Source organism: Molossus molossus, unplaced genomic scaffold, assembly GCF_014108415.1.
Source record: "Molossus molossus isolate mMolMol1 unplaced genomic scaffold, mMolMol1.p scaffold_m16_p_19, whole genome shotgun sequence".
In the NCBI taxonomy this organism is placed as follows: Eukaryota; Metazoa; Chordata; class Mammalia; order Chiroptera; family Molossidae; genus Molossus; species Molossus molossus.
Genome location: NW_023425354.1, coordinates 19,294,927 through 19,313,114, shown reverse-complemented (window position 1 = coordinate 19,313,114; position 18,188 = coordinate 19,294,927). Strand labels below are relative to the sequence as shown.

Here is an 18,188-nt window from a genome sequence, read left to right as displayed (position 1 = left end):
GAGCCGGTTGCCATGGCGACAGTCTCTAGGCAGCGTGGCTGCGCTCTCTGTAGGGTTAACGGGTGGGCCTCCGCGGGACCCTGAGCGCGTGCCCGCCACCAACTTTCCCTCCAGATCCGAGAGGGGCGGCGCGTTCCGCCCCCGCCCCCGGGCCGCGCACGTCCGCACTCGGCGGCGCGCACGCCTGCGGGAGCCCTCTCCAGGCAACCTAGTGCTGATCGCTCGTGCCGGTGCGGCCGTAAACCGCCCTTGTGGGAGCCGGAGGCTCGAGAGTAGCCCCCTCCCCTTCCTGGGCTTCCCCCGACCCACTTCCCTGTCGGCCCCGGGGTTAGAGCAGCGATGGCTGGCTGCAGCCCTGAGGAGAAAACTTACCGGCGTTTCCTGGAGCTATTCCTGGGCGAGTTTCGCGGACCCTGTGGCGGCGGCGAGCCGGAGCCGGAACCCGAACCCGAGTCGGAGCCCGAGCCCGAGCCCGAGCCCGAACTGGTAGCGGCTGAGGCAGCTGAGGCTTCGGTCGGAGAGCCTGGGGAGGAGGGGGCCACGGTAGCCGCGACGGAGGAGGGGGAACAAGAACAGGACCAAGACCCCGAGCCCGAGGAGGAGGCTGTGGAGGAGGAGGAGGAGGTAGAGGAGGAGGTGGCTGTGGCGGTGGCGGCGGCCGAGGGTGAGGAGGCGGTGGCGGCGGCAGCCCCGGGGCAGACCGCCGTGCCGCCGCCGCCGCCCCAGCTGCCGCCGCTGCCCCCGCTCCTGCGGCCGCTGTCGGAGCGCATCACCCGGGAGGAGGTGGAGGGCGAGAGCCTGGACCTGTGCTTGCAGCAGCTCTACAAATAGTTAAGTAGCGGGGCTCGCCTGGGGGGGTGGGCCCGCTGTCCTTGCCGCGTCGGCCCCTCAAACTGCTCTCTTTTCCGCTCTTCACTCCCCACCCCCGCGCCTGGCGCCGCTGAAAGCGCCCCCGCTGCTCTGACTCTGGCGGTCGGCTGCGAGCTGCCCACGCCCGCTTCGGCCCCCGCGCCTCCTGCCCGGCCCGGGAGCCGCCTCCCTGGGCCCCGGCGCCCTCCCGCCGGGCCGGGTCCCTTCTTCCCGCTTCACCTCGGCCGCCCACTTCTTGCTCCACTTCGTAAACCTTTTCCCCTTCGTGCCTGGAAAGGTCCGTCCTTCCAGTCCTGAGAGCTCCCTCTTCTTCCCAGCTCCCTTTCTCCTGGAGCTTTTCTCCCGCCCGGGTCTGTCTTTCTTTCCGGTCTGAGTGCCTTGTTGTTTGGCGGCGGAGACGCGCGACTCTGTTCTAGGCTGAGCTGAGAGGTGCTCCTGCGTAACCCGCAACAACAGTGATAATACCGGCTGCATTGCCACAGGAGGAGGGACTGGGTAGATTTTTCCGGCAGGCGCTCGATGTTGAAAGTGAAGAGTTCTTTAGATGGCTCAATACACCCGAACCTGGTATCCTAATTTAAAGATATTTGATAACTCATAATTGAGCAAGGTGGGAAGGAACTGGGAGGAAAGGATAAGGAACATTTTACAAGCCATCCTAAAGGTGAAAGACACTTGAAAAAGCCCCAATTCGTTAAAGCTCAGGCTGGTTTGATAAAATTGCAATTAGGTGCAGTATTTTCAGTCCATTAAGTAGATGGAGTAGGGGAGAGAAAGCAGATGGCTTAGCTACACAGATGAAAGTCGAAAATAGAAAGGTCAAGGCTTTGCTTTTCATCCCAGTTCTGGTTTTTATGGGCTTGAAATAGAAACGGTTTACAGTTGCGTCTCTTTTTAAATGGAATTGTTTTGAAATAATGACAGGAGAATACAAAAAGTTTCTGGAAACATTGGTAAACCTGGGACTCTTTTGCCATGCTGCTCATAGTTGTAATGAAGGGCGTTATTCTGCACCCCCCCCCCCCGATGTTTTCTACGGCAACATTCACTGCAATTAAATTCAAACTCACTTCTTGGATTTTCTCAAACCTAAAGTAAGAGAAGGGCCTGGAAAGTAAATGTTTTGTCTTTATTCAACCTAACAGACATCGATCAAATACTTTCCTTTAAATTATCAATAGGGAAAAAGCATTTAACATGTCTGCTGTGGAAGTGGACTGTGTTGATGTTCCACACTTTATAAGCTATTTAAAATTTAATTTTTAAATAATACTCTCCGATTACCAAAGTAATAATGCGTTTAGGCGAATGAAAAAAAATGGCATGTAATACCACCACCCAGAGACAAACAGTATTAACATTTTTGAGTCTTCCTAGTGTTTGTAAACTGTCATTGAAAAGGGCTTACAAAATGTCATTTTAAAAACACTATATAAAGACGCTTAAAACTTCCTTTTAAAAACAAAATGAAAATGTTTACCATAGAAGAATTTATCTCAGCATCAGACTAATTCTATTTTGAGTTTTATCTTTACAAATGTTGTTGCAGAATTCAAAAACTTAAACATTAGAGAAGTTCCATTAAAAAGAGAGTCATTGGTTCAGAATAACCATAAACATTTGTCATTCAAGGTTTTTAAAAGAAGGAAGTCTATATAAAGATGATGACAAGTAGATGTGTGTTTTTCCATATTGAAGGGCAGCAAGATTTATTTTGATAAACATATAAACTAGAAAAAGTATTCAAATGATAAAATGGCTTTGTAATTGAGAATAAAGTTTGGATTTGAAGTAAAATGAGCAAAGTTAAAGTTAAAGTATTATTTTGCTTTAAATCAGAGATTTCAACATTTGTCCTGTGTTTTGTGCAGGGGCGATTAGCCGATTTTTATTCATATATAAAATGGCCGGTTTGTTTATGTAAACTAACTTCAAGACTCTTAACAGATAAACCAAAAACAAACAAAAAAAACCCCTCAGAGTTTAAACATAAATACTTTTAATGCTTTCAGTTTTTATTTTAAAAGGAAATCGTGTCACTTAGTTTCAAGAATCAATACTGGAAAACATTGTAGGGGTAGATAATTTTCTGTCCAAACACTTTATTTTACAGATTAGAAAACTATGGATCCAGATTCAGAAGTGACAAATTATGTACAAATAATTCCAGCATTTCTCAATACAATTTTTGAATCTCAAAACTCTCCATGACATGTTTGAAATGTTGGGTTCTCAAATTTCTTAAGAAATACTTTTAAATAACTCTGATTAGGAATATGTTAGAATTGCTTATTTGGAGAAGGCGAAGATTGTTTTTCAAAACATTTTCTTAAATATGCACCCACTCTGTTTATTTGGGGAATTCTTAATATTCTTTAAAAATGGTCATGCTTGTCAAATGATGCTCAAGTTCTTAAGTGAAGTTACCTGAACTATATATTCACCAATTTGATAGTTGGGACTAGTGTAAGGAGAAATTAACACTATGTTTAATGCCAGTTTCATAAATTTCTAGTGTGTTTTTTTCTGTCAGTATTTTAGAAATATACAATATGTAGCTGATAAATACATTGAGGTTCTCTGAAGAAAAAAAATAAAGGTGCTTATCTTCTCAATATTGTTTTTTGTATGCACTGGTTGAAAATTTACTTTAAAAAAATATAGCAAATTTTTTTTCAACATTTTGCTTCTCAAAAGAGTTTTAGAAAAGAACAGCAGATATATTTATCATTCCATATTTTGGTAAACTCAAAGCTCAGGACTAGCATGAAATAAGCAGTTACTTAGATAAGTAAAGGCTCACGGTTTAAATGGACAAAATATAGTTATAATGAGCAACATAAGAGTTTTTCAGAGCAGTATTTGGGATAAAGTTTTTGTCTTTAGTCTTCAAAATGGGAAATATCTACTTAGATATTCCTCTACTAAATAATGACTTGTAACATTTTGGAAGAAAAATAATTAAATATAATCTAACACATAATATTAGGATTTCTAAGGTCAGTGAGAGAATCTCTTTTAAAAAGAGGTGGTGAGATATTTTATAGCTTTGAAGTAATTTGCAAATAAAATTTATAACTGATCTTATAGCAGTTGTAAATATAAGGCTACTTGTATAGTTTACATGGGTCAATACTGTGCATTATATTTCTTTGTACTATACTGAGGATAAATCTATTTGTTTTAATCCGGAAGAAACTCTCAAGTTGTTACTAGAGCTACATGTCACTACATTTTTAGAGCAGTGTTTCCTCAGTTATACATTTATCTGGGTTGGATTTCTCAAGGGGGTTGCGGGGTAGAGACAGATATCCCAGCCGCCTGGCAAAGTTAAGTAGTTCCAGATGGTTTACAGTAGTAATGAGGGTGGGTACTTTAAAAATGGCTTGGAAAAGAAAATTTATTGATTAGAGACACTAATAATTCAGTTATATTGAATTATGAGATAGGTCAGAAAACCATTACACTTTGTCTTACTTTTTTCTATATAAATTGAAAAATACATGGTTGCAAGTTATAATAATCATTTAAAACTACATATTTTTTCTTATTAGCCCTGGCCGGTTTGGCTCAGCGGTTAGAGCGTCGGCCTGCGGTCCGGAGAGACCCGGGTTCGGTTTCCGCTAAGGGCATGTACCTCGGTTGCAGTTTGTCCCCGGCCCTGGTTGGTCGTGCGGGTGGCAGCCACTCGATGTGTCCCTTTCACATCGATGTTTCTCTCTCTCTCTCTCTCTCTCTCTCTCTCCCTCCTGCTCTATCTGAACAAAGAATGAAAAAGTGTCCTCGGGTGAGGATAAAAAAAAAAAAAAAAAGTAGTGTTCAATATAAGAAGTAGAGAAAATGACATTAGCAAAAAGAAGAAAATAAATACCAATCATTCAGTGTTAACTGTACTTTTCAGGTTTTTCTCCTACCTCTCAGTCTGCCACTTATTCTCTGAGTTTTTAATACACTACCTTTTCCTTTATTATTGGTGTTTGGTCCTTGGCCTTTCAAGTCTGGCTGACTTGTCTCCTTTGACTTTGGTAATTGTAGTTATGCAAATAGCTCCTGATCCTATCTCCATCCCTTCTTTCACAGATAAAGGAACAGTCTACCTAGATGTCTAAAATACTTCTCAAATTAAACTGTCCAAAATTGAATTCAGTCCTCTAACTCCCTCTATCTCCCCCAAACAAATGAAATTAAAGCCTGTTTCTCTTTCTGGTGTGTCCATCTGATTTCTCCTCTTCTCACTCCTCACATTTCATTTAATTTTGCATTGTAAATCTCATAAATATGTCTCTCTCTAGTCTCACTGTCATTGTTATCTCTTGCTAGTCATGCTCTTCTACAACATATTATCCCCAGTGAGCCAAAGTGGCTCCTTTAGAATCTAGATGATGTACATTGTCTAATTGTCACCCACTGCTTAAACAGTTTTACTATTTACCTAAAGTTAGCCAAGCTGTGAGGTTAAAGGCACAGTCCTCCAGACTGCCAACACTGCCCAAGACTTCTGACTTCAACTGCAAGGGGTTAGAGTCTAACTACAAAGTTAGAGGAAAGAGTCTGTGCATGACCACCCTCACCTCTGACATCATCTATAAATTTGGGGGTTTCTCAAAACTACCCATAGGTTTGATAATCCACTAGAAAGACTCACAGAACTCATTGAAAGCAGTTATACTAATAGATATGATTTATTGTAGGGAAAAGATACAAATTAGCACCAGCCAAAGGAAGATATGCCTGGGATGCAATCTATGAGGGTTTCAAATGAGAAGCTTCCATTGTCTTCAAGGGAAGTGTTACCCTCCCAGGATCAATACACATGGAGTATTGCTAGCCCTAGCAGCTCACCTGAGCTTCAGTACCCAGAGTTTTCATTGTGACTTACTGAGAGTGCCCATATGGTTGAACTTAGTTTTCAGTCTCCCTATCTCCCCTCAGGTGAGATACCACATGGTCCAAAGGGCCCCACCATGAGTAACAAAGACTCTCCTATTACTTCCAGGGGTGTAGAGGTTACCTCCCAGGATCCTGGGACAAAGGCCAGACCTGTCTTTGGGCAAGGCCAAATTCTTTATACCTTCATCCCCTATCTCTCCACTGCCCTCCAGATAAAATCCAGACAAGGCTTCATCAGCCTCATCTTTGAATCACTATCCATCCACTCCATCCCACCTCTAAACCTCTAGAAATATACTTCAGCTATTTTAGACTACTGATATATCAATTTGAATGTGCTGTGTTTGCTCTTCTATGCCTTTGCACATAACATATTATTCTTTTCTGCTTGAAATACTATGCACTGCCACCCCTACCCCATCCAGTCCAATCTCTTATCCATTCTTTAGGTCTCTATTTAACGCCACTTCCTTTGTTCACCATCCCCCACACTCATAATGAGTTAAGTGTCTCTTCCATGTGCCCCTCCAGAACACCCAATGCTTATTTCTCTTGTAGCACTTAATTTTTTGTTTTGTTTTTTGGTCAGCAAATAATTATATATCTTTTACTAGACCAATGGACTTCAAAGTGAGGTGTACCCAAAATAATCTGTTGAGGTGAAGGAAGAAATTATTAAAATCTATTTGTATACAAAATATGAAATTAAGTGTTATTAATACTTTATATATTGATTGAGATTGGCAGTTTGTTCTGTATGACAACTGATTTCATGTTAAGCATGGTAAATGAGGTATCCTGACAAATTGCAAGTTCACAGCTTTGAAGAGTTGTCAGTGGCACCCTCCCTCCAATTTTCAGAACATTAAGTATTGCAGTTTACCTGTGCTGATTAAATGGATTTATTGATTATATTTTCTGGTTTTAACAAAACTAACCCTCACAAAATGGACAGTTGGCTTTAAAAATTCCCGCAAAGAAATCATGGGTTGAACATAATATAATGCAAGCAAGTATAAGAAACAACAAAATTTAAGAGCCTCTACTTCTCCTATCCTTAGTTACATTAGCTTTTTAAAACAATAGATGATATAATGTCTGATGAGAAATTAGCAAAAATGGAATTATTAAGTAAGTTATGTGAAATATAGCTTCCTCAAAGAAATACTGAAATATTACTGGTGAGAGTAGTGTGGTGTATGCATGGGGTATATATTTATGTTTTCTCTGTTGTTTGGAGGTATTTGCATTAGATTATTAAAGTACATGTTTGCCATCATATTTCTAGGTCAATAATGATAAGCACATATACAACACAATAAATATGCCCGGCAGGTATGGCTCAGTGGTTGAGCGTTGACCCATGCACCAAGAGGTCGCCTGTTCAGTTCCCAGTCAGGGCACATACCAAGGTTTTGGATCCGATCCTCAGTGGGGGGCATGCAGTCGATGTACTCTCTTATTGATGTTTCTGTCTCTCTCTCACTCTTTCTTCCTCTCTCTAAATATCAATAAAGAAAAAAAAATTAAACCCCAAACCAAAAAAAAAACAAAGAAAAATACAACACAATAAATATTTGCTGTTCCAATGTATGAACTAAAAGATTAAAAACATATATTGTTTTTATTATTTTAATCTTAAAAAAAATTTTTTTATTGATTTTTAGAGAGAAAGGGAGAGGGAGAGAGAGAAAGAACATCGATGAGAGAGAATATCAATTGGCTGCCTCCTGCATGTCCCCCACTGGGGATTTGGCCCACAGTCTGGGCATGTGCCCTGACTGGGAATCAAACTGGCGACCTCTTGGTGCATGGATCAATGCTCAACCCCTGAGGCGCACTGGCCTGTTTTAAAACTTTTTATTTATTTATTTTTAATCCTCACCTGAGGTTATTTTTCCATTTATCTTCAGATAGAGTGGGAGGGAAAGAGAGAGAGAGAGAGAAACATTGATTTGAGAGAGACACATCGATTGGTTGCCTCCCGCACAACACTAACCAGGGCCGGGGACTGAACCAAAACTGAAGTATGTGCCCTTGACCAAAACAAACCCGTGACTTTTTGGTCCGTGGACTGATGCTCAAATGACTGAGCCAACCCAGCCAGGGCTAGTTTAAACTTAAAAAAAAATTAGTAAATTTTTATATTCTCACATTTTAAAACTATAATAGAAAATTTAAAGTATATAAAAAGTAAAATAGTGTACTTACACCCAGTCTTGTCAATTTATGGCAAATCTTGTTTTCATCTACTTCCACACATCCACTTGACCTCCCATTATGTTCCATTGAATTTTTTTTTTTTTTTTTTACCCTCACCCAAGGACATTTTTGCATTTATCCTCAGACAGAGCAGGAGGGAGAGAGGTAGGAAGAGAGAGAGAGAAACATCGATGTGAGAGAGACACATCAAGTGGTTGCCACCCACACGACCCCAAGCGGGACTGGGGACAAACTGCAACCGAGGTACATGCCCTTAGCGGGAACCAAACCCAGGACTCTCCGGTCTGTGGGCTGACGCTCTAACCGCTGAGCCAAACCAGCCAGGGCTCCATTCCATTTTTAAATGGATACTCAGTAACTTAATCATAATTCTATTGGACATTTCAGGTGTTACCAATTTTTGGTTACTCTAAATACTGTGATGGTCATTCTTTGAGCATACCTTTGACTTTTCTTTCTTTTTAAATTAATTATTAAAAATTGATTTTAGAAAGAGGAAGGGGGAGAGAGGAGAGAGAGAAAGAAACATTGTTGTCATAAAGATACATCAATTGATCACTTCCCTCATATGTCCCAACTGGGATCCAAATGCAATTTGGGTATGTGCCCTGATTGAGAATGGAACCCATAGCCTTTTGGTGTATAGGAGGATGCTTCACCCAACTGAGCCACACCAGCCAAAGCTGATTTTTCTTAGAGTGTTTCTAGTATTGGACTATGTTAAAAGATATTGATATATTTAAGACTTTTTTTAAAAGACGGTAAGAAAGACTTTATTCAAGAGGGACCACTGCATGGGGGTTTTGCAGTAGGGGAGAGAAATCAGGCTCAACTCTGAGGCTTACTTTATTTTTTAAAATTATTATTATTTTTTCCTTTATTGATTTTAGAGAGAGAGGAAGTGAGAGGGAGAGAGAGATAGAAACATCAATGAGAGAGAACATCGATCAGCCACCTCCTTCATGCCCCCCACTGGGGTTCGGGCCCACAACCTGGGCATGTGTCCTGACTGGGAATTGAACCGGCGACCTCTTGGTGCATGGGTCGACACTCAAGCACTGAGCCACACCAGCCAGACTGAGGCTTACTTTAAAAAAAAAAAAAAAAAGATTCTAGAGAGAGAGGAAGGGGGAGAGAAACATCACTTGGTTGCCTCTTATACACACCCTGACTGGGGATTGAACCCACATCCCACCTTCTGGATGACGCTCTAACCAATGGAACCACCTGGCAAGGGCAACTCTGAGACTTTTGATACATAGTTTTAAAATGTCCTCTAATAAGGTTTTACTAGTTTATCCTCTAAGCAGATATATATAAGAAAAAAATGTCCCAATATGCCAAGGTTGTGGGTTCGATTTCCAGTCAGGGCACATATAAGAAATGTAGTTGCTATCCTGGCACTTACTCTACACTATGGAAAATAGAACATCAAACTTTTGTTGATAATGGGCAGCCTCTGCCCTACAAATAAGTGTATAGTCTGGACATGTTTCCTTGAGTATATATTAATAGATTTCTTGGGTATATACCTAGAAGTTGAATTATCAGCTTGAAGTTATATATATTTTTACTTTGTTAGATATTGCCTAATTACTTTGTCCAAAAGCACTGTATGAGATAATCTGGTCTCTCCATGTCCTCACTAATCTTAGAACTGCCATACCACTTGAATTTTTACATAGCTATGTGCCATTAATATCACTGAACTGTGCTGGAAAGAGAATACTTACAATAGCTGACTGTGATCTTGATTTAGGGTGTTTTGGAAAAGGACACTTGTCTTGAAGTCTAGACCAACGCTGTCCAATAGGAATATAATTGAGTCACATATATAATTAAAATTTTTCTATTAACCAGATTTTAGAAATGGAAGAGACAGGTGAATTTAGTTTTAGTAATTTATTTCCTTTCATCTAATGTATCCAAACATTTTATATCCAAATATATTACCAGTTAAGCATGTAATCAATATTAAAATAGTATTGAGATAGTTTACATTTTTTATACCAAGTTTTCAAAATCCTGTATATATTTTATACTTATAGCACATATCATTTTGGAATATTACATTTCAAATATTTAGTAGTCACATGGGGCTAGTAGCTACTATATTGAATGGCACAGGCTTAGACTTAATAAAAACTTGAATTCTCTGACACATATCTGACATTTAATTTCAAAGTCATATTTAAATGGGTTCTTACTCCAATCACCAAATACATCTTTATTTAGCCTTTGGAGGACTAGCAAGCTGAAATTTTTTTAAATTATTATTATTTTTATCTTCACCGAAGACATTTTTTTTTCGCATTATCTTCAGACATAGGGAGAGGGAGAGGAGGGGGAAGAGAGAGAGAGAAACATCAATGTGAGAGAGACACATCCACTAGTCACCACCCATACTATTCTAACCAGGGCCGTGGATAAACTGCAACTGAGGTACGTGCCCTTAGCTGGAACCAAACCCGGGACTCTCTGGTCCGCGGGCTGACGCTCTAACCACTGAGCAAAACTGGCTAGGACGCAATCTGAATTTATATCCCCCAGATATCTTTCTATGACTAGAGAATAATTTGATTTAGATTTAGATTATTGAATGTTAATTTCTCCTCACATAGTTTATGGAGTGGTAGTTTCCTGTTGCTGTGTAATATATTATCATAAACTTAGGAGTGTAAAACAACACTCATTTATTATCTTACAGTTCCATAAGACAAGTCTAGGAATGTTCAGCTGGATTTTCTGCTTAAGGTCTCAAGTCAAGGCCGAAGTCAAGGTATATATCAGGCTGGACTCTTTTTTTATCCTCACCTGAGGACATTTTTCCATTTTTTGTTCAGATGGAGTAGGAGGGAGAGAGAGTAAGAGAGAGAGAGAAACATCAACGTGAAAGGGACACATTGAGTGACTGCCACCCGCATGACCAACCAGGGCTGGGGACAAACCGCAGCTGAGGTACATGCCCTTAGCGGGAACCGAACCCGGGTCTCTCTGGACCACAGGCCAAGGCTCTGACCGCTGAGCCAAACTGGCCAGGGCTCAGGCTGGACTCTTATCTGGAGGCTTAGGGGAAGACTCCATTTCCCAGCCCATTTAGGTTGTTAACAGAATCTAGATCCTTGTTATGTTTGAGGTCCTTATTTCCTTGCTGGCTGTCAGGCAGGGGCTGATTTTCACTCCTAGAAGCCACCCACATTCCTTCTCACGTGGCTCTCTCCATCTTCAAACCAGCAATGGCACTTCAAGTCCTCCTTATGCTTCAAATCTCTCTGGTTCTCTTACTGCTAACCAGAGAAAGCTGTCTGCTTTTGAGGGTTCTTGTGTTTAGATCAGGTACACCAATTTAATCTCCCTCTTTTAAGGTCAACTTGCCATGTAACATAACACAATACAGGAGGGATATCTCATTAGTATTTACAGATTTTGGTGATTAGAGTGTGGCATCTTTACAGGATCATTTTATTTATTTATTTTTTTATTTTTATTTTTTATCTTCACCCGAGGACACTTTTTCATTCTTTGTTCAGATAGAGCAGGAGGGAGAGAGAGAGAGAAACATCGATGTGAAAGGGACACATCGAGTGGCTGCCACCCGCACGACCAACCAGGGCCGGGGACAAACTGCAACCGAGGTACATGCCCTTAGCGGGAACCGAACCCGGGTCTCTCCGGACCGCAGGCCGACGCTCTAACCGCTGAGCCAAACCGGCCTGGGCTACAGGATCATTTTAGCAATTCTTCATATCACAGTAGAGACACAAGATGGAAAAACTTTTAAATTATTTTTAGACGTCTTTTATTTCACTTCTATATGAAATAAAAATACTCTCCCATTTCTTTTTGTCTGCTCTCCTTCTAACCTTGTCCAAGCTCCCATCAGTTCTGCGCTGGCTGTAGCAATACTCTTTTTTTTTTTTTTTTGTCCTCACCCGAGGACATTTTTCAATATTTTGTTCAGATAGAGTGGGAGGGAGAGAGAGAGAGAGAGAAACATCGACGTGAAAGTGACACATCGAGTGGTTGCCACCCACACGACCCAACCAGGGCCGGGAACAAACTGCAACCAAGGTACGTGCCCTTAGCGGGAACCGAACCCGGGTCTCTCCGGACCGCAGGCCGATGCTCTAACCGCTGAGCCAAACCAGCCAGGGCTGTAGCAATACTCTTAACTGCTATTTCTGGTTCTACGTTTCCCTCCCTTCAACCAGTTTTTTTTTATTTTTTATCCTCACCTGAGGACATTTTTTGCATTTGTCTTCAGATAGAGTGGGAGGGAGAGAGGTGGGAAGAGAGAGAGAAATATCATTGTGAGAGAGCCACATCGACTGGTCACCATCCACACAACCCCAACTGGGCTGGGGACAAACTGCAACCGAGGTGTGTGCCCTTAGGGAGAACCGAACCTGGGACTCTTCGGTCCACGGTCCACGGTCCGACGCTCTAACCGCTGTGCTAAACCGGCCAGGGCCAATCAGGTTTTTATATAGCAGTCATGTGGTCTCTCCTTAATCAGCCTCTGCTCTTGCTCAGTTACTATTCTTCAGTCACAGTAGTCTTGATTTAGTTCCTAGAACCTGGCACACTCTGTCCTGTCTCAGGATCTCTGTACTTTTTCTTTGCCCAAGCAACCGTTCCCCCTCTCTCCAACTGTTCAACTCAACCATTAAATATCTCTTTCTCATAGAGATGCTTCTTTACCTATGCTATAAATTAAGTCCTGCTTTTTTGCTTTAAATGTTCTTTGGCAGGATATTCTCTAATCTTGGATAGGTAAATATAAGTATCTTTCCATAAGACTTAGTCAATGATCTAAATCTGCAGAGGGTCAGCATTGTCTGCAGCTGAAATAATACTTGTAGAACTACTGCTAGTAGTAAGCTCCTCCTGTTTCTGTTGTTGCTATTACATTTGTTGAGAGCTTGTTCAGGCACTGTTTTATATTCATTACCTCATTTAATCCTTTGCAAAAAGTATTTGACATTAGGTTCTATTATTAGCTCATTTTGCAGATGCAAAAGCCAAGGCACAGATAGTTTAAAGAACTTTCTCAAGTTTCTACTACCAATGTGTCACTAGGATGTGAACCCAGGCAGACTCACTTGAGAGGTTAAAGCTATGAAATTCATTTTATGATTTTTATGTTATATTACAAACATATTTCTATAGGGAAAAATTTTTGTGAATATGCAATTCAGTTGAATTTTGACCACTGCTATTACTTAGTTCTGGCACTTATCGCTGCTTGCTTTGATTACTTTAATATGCTTACAACAAATTTGCCTGCCATTAGTCTCTTTTCTCTCTAATCTAGCCTCACTGGATTTTCTGATATAATTGAATTCACTGCAGTTCTCTAAAGATCCCATATTATTTCTTGCCCCTCTACCTTTGTAGATGTTTTTTTTCTCCATGGAATATCACTTTCCTGGCTAACTATAACTAACCTCCTTTTTGAAGGAGAGAGGATGGTTGGATCTTTATTTTATCTTTCACCAAAAAAGTCCATCTTGCTCAGGTGTTACCTATAAATGAAGAGCAGTTTAAAGTTTTTGCACCAAATATTTTTCTGAATCTAATGAAAGAAAAGGTCAGCAATTAGTGCTGCTTATTAAAAACACAATTAGAAATCTAGAAATTCTTTAAACAATAGACTAAAAAAATAGTTCACAACTTGTATAGTTCATAACAATGGCAAATAAACATATCACTATTTTCTCACTAAGGTGCCTGGAGATATTTTTTCCATTTTGTACTTTACTAATCCTGCAGTAGATTTTGATTTTTCAATTTTAATGTTAATTATTGAAGTAGCCAAAGGCACCTGTTTTCTATACAGTTTTAATGCCTAATGTAGTAGCCATCTACTCAACATAGCGTCTCTTTTGGAAAGAATTCCTTTTTAATTTTTAAAAATTTAGTAAAAATAGAAATGTTTTTGCTCAGTTAGTTTGTAGACTGTATTAATGTCATGTATTTCGTATGTGATTTTTTAGAAGCCAGTAAAATACATACCGGTTATTAATAAGCAGTGGCTTATATAAATTAACATAAAACAATGATCACTTATATTCTAGAAGTGTCATGGATTACAGTTCCCACCATTGGGTTCATATACAATAACACAGTTTAGAATCATTATCATTGTAAAATCCTTATTCCTTTGCATAATGCATTAAACAATGGCTCAAAGTAAAGGTTGTACTTCAGAATCAGAATTCCATTTTATATGTTAAAATATCCAGTTTATGTTCAACATGCAATACTAAAGTAAAACTATCCTTGATTATCAAGAAAAGGAGGAGGAAATAGGACAGGTGTTATATCAGCATCTAGTGCAGATCTGTAAAAATAATTTGAAGATTAATATATATTGAGGATCAAATGTAAAATGAAAGCATTCTCTCAGAAAGAGGCCTCACAAATACTCAAACTAATTAAACATTACAATGAAAAATCAAAATTACCAAACCATGAAATAATTTCTTCTCATTTCCCCAAAGAGCATAAAAGATTTTATTTATTTATTTTTTTATCCTCACCCGAGGACATTTTTGCGTTTATCTTCAGATGGAGTGAGAGGGAGAGAGGGAGGAAGGGAGAAAGAAACATCGATGTGGGAGAGACACATTGACTGGTTGCCACCCACACGGTCCCAGGGCGGGGGAACCGAACCGGGGCCTCTCTAGTCCGAGGGCTGATGCTCTAACTGCTGCGCCAAACCGGCCAGGGCCAAAAGATTTTAATTAAGCTTTGCTATGGTAAGAATTTCCTCAGGTTTAAAAAGCTGTTTATTTTACTATAACATTTCGAAGTGGTTGTCTAAATAAAGACAACCTTATGTATGACTTGGTACATTTTTTCATTATTTCTCTTTTTATATTTATTGTTGAGAGTATTATAGATGTCCCCTATTTTCCCCCCTTTGCTTCCTTCCACCCAGCTTCCACGCCACCCCAGGCCTTCACCTATCTACTGTCTGTGTCCATAGACTATGCATATATGCATATAAATTCTTTGTTTATCTCTTCCCACCTTCTGGGATCTGTCAGTCTGTCCCATGCTTCCATGTCTATGGTCCTATTTTGTTTGTTTGTTTGTTTGTTTTTTTTATCCTCACCCGAGGACATTTTTTCCATTTTTTGTTCAGATAGAGTGGGAGGGAGAGAGAGGAAGAGAGAGAGAAACATCGATGTGAAAGGGACACATCGAGTGGCTGCCACCCGCACGACCCAACCAGAGCCGGGGACAAACTGCAACCGAGGTACTTGCCCTTAGCGGGAACCGAACCCGGGTCTCTCTGGACCGCAGGCCGACGCTCCAACCGCTGAGCCAAACCGGCCAGGGCTATGGTCCTATTTTGTTTGTCAGTTTATTTTGTTCATTATATTTCACATATGAGTGAGATCATGTGACATTTGTCTTTCCCTGACTGGCTTATTTTGCTTAGCATAATAATCTCCAGGTTACCTCATCCATGCTGTCTTAAAGGGTAAGAGATCCTTTTTTTTAAACAGATGCATAGTATTCCATTGTGCATATGTACCATGACTTGATAATTTTGTGGTTAAGATATACCATGAAAAAATTATAGGTATTCAGTTCCTGAGGCATATGTGATCATTTATGTTCAAGCAAGATATTAAATAATTCGGTATTTCATAACATGTATAATTAACAGTGTGAATAACCAATATGAATAAAGACGGAAACTAATGTTAATGGAGTTTTTCTTTACTTATTTACTTGTTTTCCACCTCATTACAGAAAGTATTTCAAGTGGCAAATTAATTTTACTGTAATGGAATAATATTTATTTAGTCATCAAAGAATTATTAAGTGCCTACTATAAGCCAAGCACTGTGCTAAATGCTGCTTATACAAAAATAAAATACTTGTTCCTTTCCTCAAGAAGTGTGTGGTTTTAATGGAACGGTCAGAGAAGTTAACCAGCCAGCAAGTACAGTACAATGTGAATAGAATCAAAGTTATTAAATCTGTTATGTATGAAGTGATATACTAAGCAAATTACATGCTGTTATTTTCTGTTTTAAAATTGAGAACTTAATGTTTAATAACATTAGGTAACTCATCCAAGGTCATATAGTAAGTATGAGAATTATAATTTGAAATCAGATGTTTCTGACTCCAAAGCTTGTTATTTTGCTGCTTCTATATATGTACTGATAAGAGTACACAGTGATGCAGATTTTATGGGAACACTGAAGGAGTGTGCCAGTGTAGGCTGTTAGATTCTGGAAGGTGATGCTTAAATTGAGTTTAGAAGACTAAATAGGAGTTAACCAAGAGAAAGAGGGAGCTGAAAATCATTCCAACCGAGATACCACCATGTGCAAAGTCATGGAAATGAGGGAACATAGACCATTTGGGACTTGTCTGACTTACTGTTATTTCTTTGAATAAAGGAGGATAAACCTGTAGGAAAGACCAGAGAAATAACCCCAAAGGTTATTCATTCATTCATTTATTCAGTCAACATTGGGTACTGTAGACTTTGTATTAACTGCATCTCTGGAAAGGTACTGGAATTTTTACAATTATGAGTCATATGAATGCCACTAATTGTTAAACAAAATGCCACATAATTAGGAAACAGAAGAAACTTGTGCTTTTTCTTCTGCCCTTTAATTTGTCTTATTTGACTTTTAGAACAGGGCTTATAAATTGTTAAAACTTTCTCTCTTTTTCTCTGATCATTTCTCTCATCAATGCTATCTGACACCAATCTACCTGGTTTGTGGAGATTTTAGAACTGAAGACTCCCTAAAGTGTTCTCATTTCAACTATGTTTAAATCCTATTTACTTTTTAAAGATTTGTGAAAGGATAAGTATATTTCTCTGTATCAGTATCCATTGTGTGATCTTACCTTTCAGAGGATAAATGTAGTAAAGGTACTAAAAAATTCTTTCAAGGATTTTGTATAGTAATATCCAGGTTTCTTTAATTAAAATCAGTTGGATAGCAAAAGATTGTTTTAGCATGTCATTTTTGGTGTTTGTGTTGCAGATGATCATTTGTGGTAGAAATAAAAAAGTGTGTGGAGGTGAATAGTCATATTTTCAGCACTGATTGACTCAAGTGCAAGTTCAGTAATTTTAATCTTGGAAGTTATTGGAACAGAACAGACTTTTATGAAATAAAAATGCTAAATAAATTTCCATACCAATGATTTAAAAAATTATGTATGAAAGATGTTTAATAATATCTATTTTTTTCTGATAAAGATTACTAAAGTTTTTCTCTATAAAAAGAGTGTATTTTTTATTATTTCTGTGGCACACAAAATATTTGTTCTTGATGTGTTTAATTTTTATTTTTATACGTTTTTATTGATTTTTATTTTATTAAAAAATTTTTTTTTCTTTATTGATTTTACAGAGAGAGGAAGGGAGAGGGAGAGAGAGAAATATCGATGAGAGAGACACATCCATTGGCTGCCTCCTGCACACCCCCAGTGGGGATTGAGCCTGCAACCCTGGTCATGTGCCCTAACCGGAAATTAAACCTGCTTGGTCCATGGGTTGACACTCAACCACTGAGCCACACCAGTTGGGCGTCATTTAGTCATTTTAAATTCTACAAATTGGTCATTTTAGGTATCATTAATTACTTTGATGTAAATACTGATGATGATTTAACTACCTTAGGTTATGTTTTAATATGTTGATTGTGTTTAAAATCTGTCTCTTCTGCCCAGCCAGTGTGGTTCAGTGAATTGAGTGTCATCGCATGGACTGAGAGGTCTCAGTTCAATTCCTGGTCAGGGCATATGCCTGGGGTTGAGGGTTTGATCCCCAGTGGGGGGCGTGTGGGAGGCAGCTGATGGATGTTTCTCTCTTACATCGATGTTTCTATCTCTCCCTTCTTCTCTCTCTAAAAAAAAATCAATAAAAACATATTTTAAAAAAATCTGTCCCTTCAGCCCTGGCTGGTGTGACTCAGTGGTTAGAGCATCGGCTCTTGAACCAAAAGGTCACAGGTTAGATTCCCCATCAAGGGCACGTATCTGGGTTGTAGGTTCCATTTTCCCCCCTGCGGGAGGCAGGCAACCAATCAGTATCTCTGTCTCACATCAATGTTTTTCTCTCTCTGTCCCCCACCTTTTCTCTATCTCCTCTTCCCCTCTTTCCCTCCCATTCTCTCTCTCTCTCTCAAAAAAAAAAAAATCAATGGAAAAAATAT

General features: G+C 39.6%; 1 protein-coding gene across 1 annotated transcript in view; it reads left to right on the top strand.

The window, feature by feature from the left end:
* The first annotated feature begins 225 nt into the window (after window positions 1–225).
* Window positions 226–18,188, top strand: part of PPM1E (protein phosphatase, Mg2+/Mn2+ dependent 1E) — a 113,107-nt gene continuing 95,144 nt past the window's right edge. The window contains exon 1 of the mRNA XM_036267632.1: window positions 226–830. Coding sequence (XP_036123525.1) covers window positions 340–830 — 491 coding nt within the window. The 5' untranslated portion in view covers window positions 226–339. The remainder of the gene's footprint in view (window positions 831–18,188) is intronic.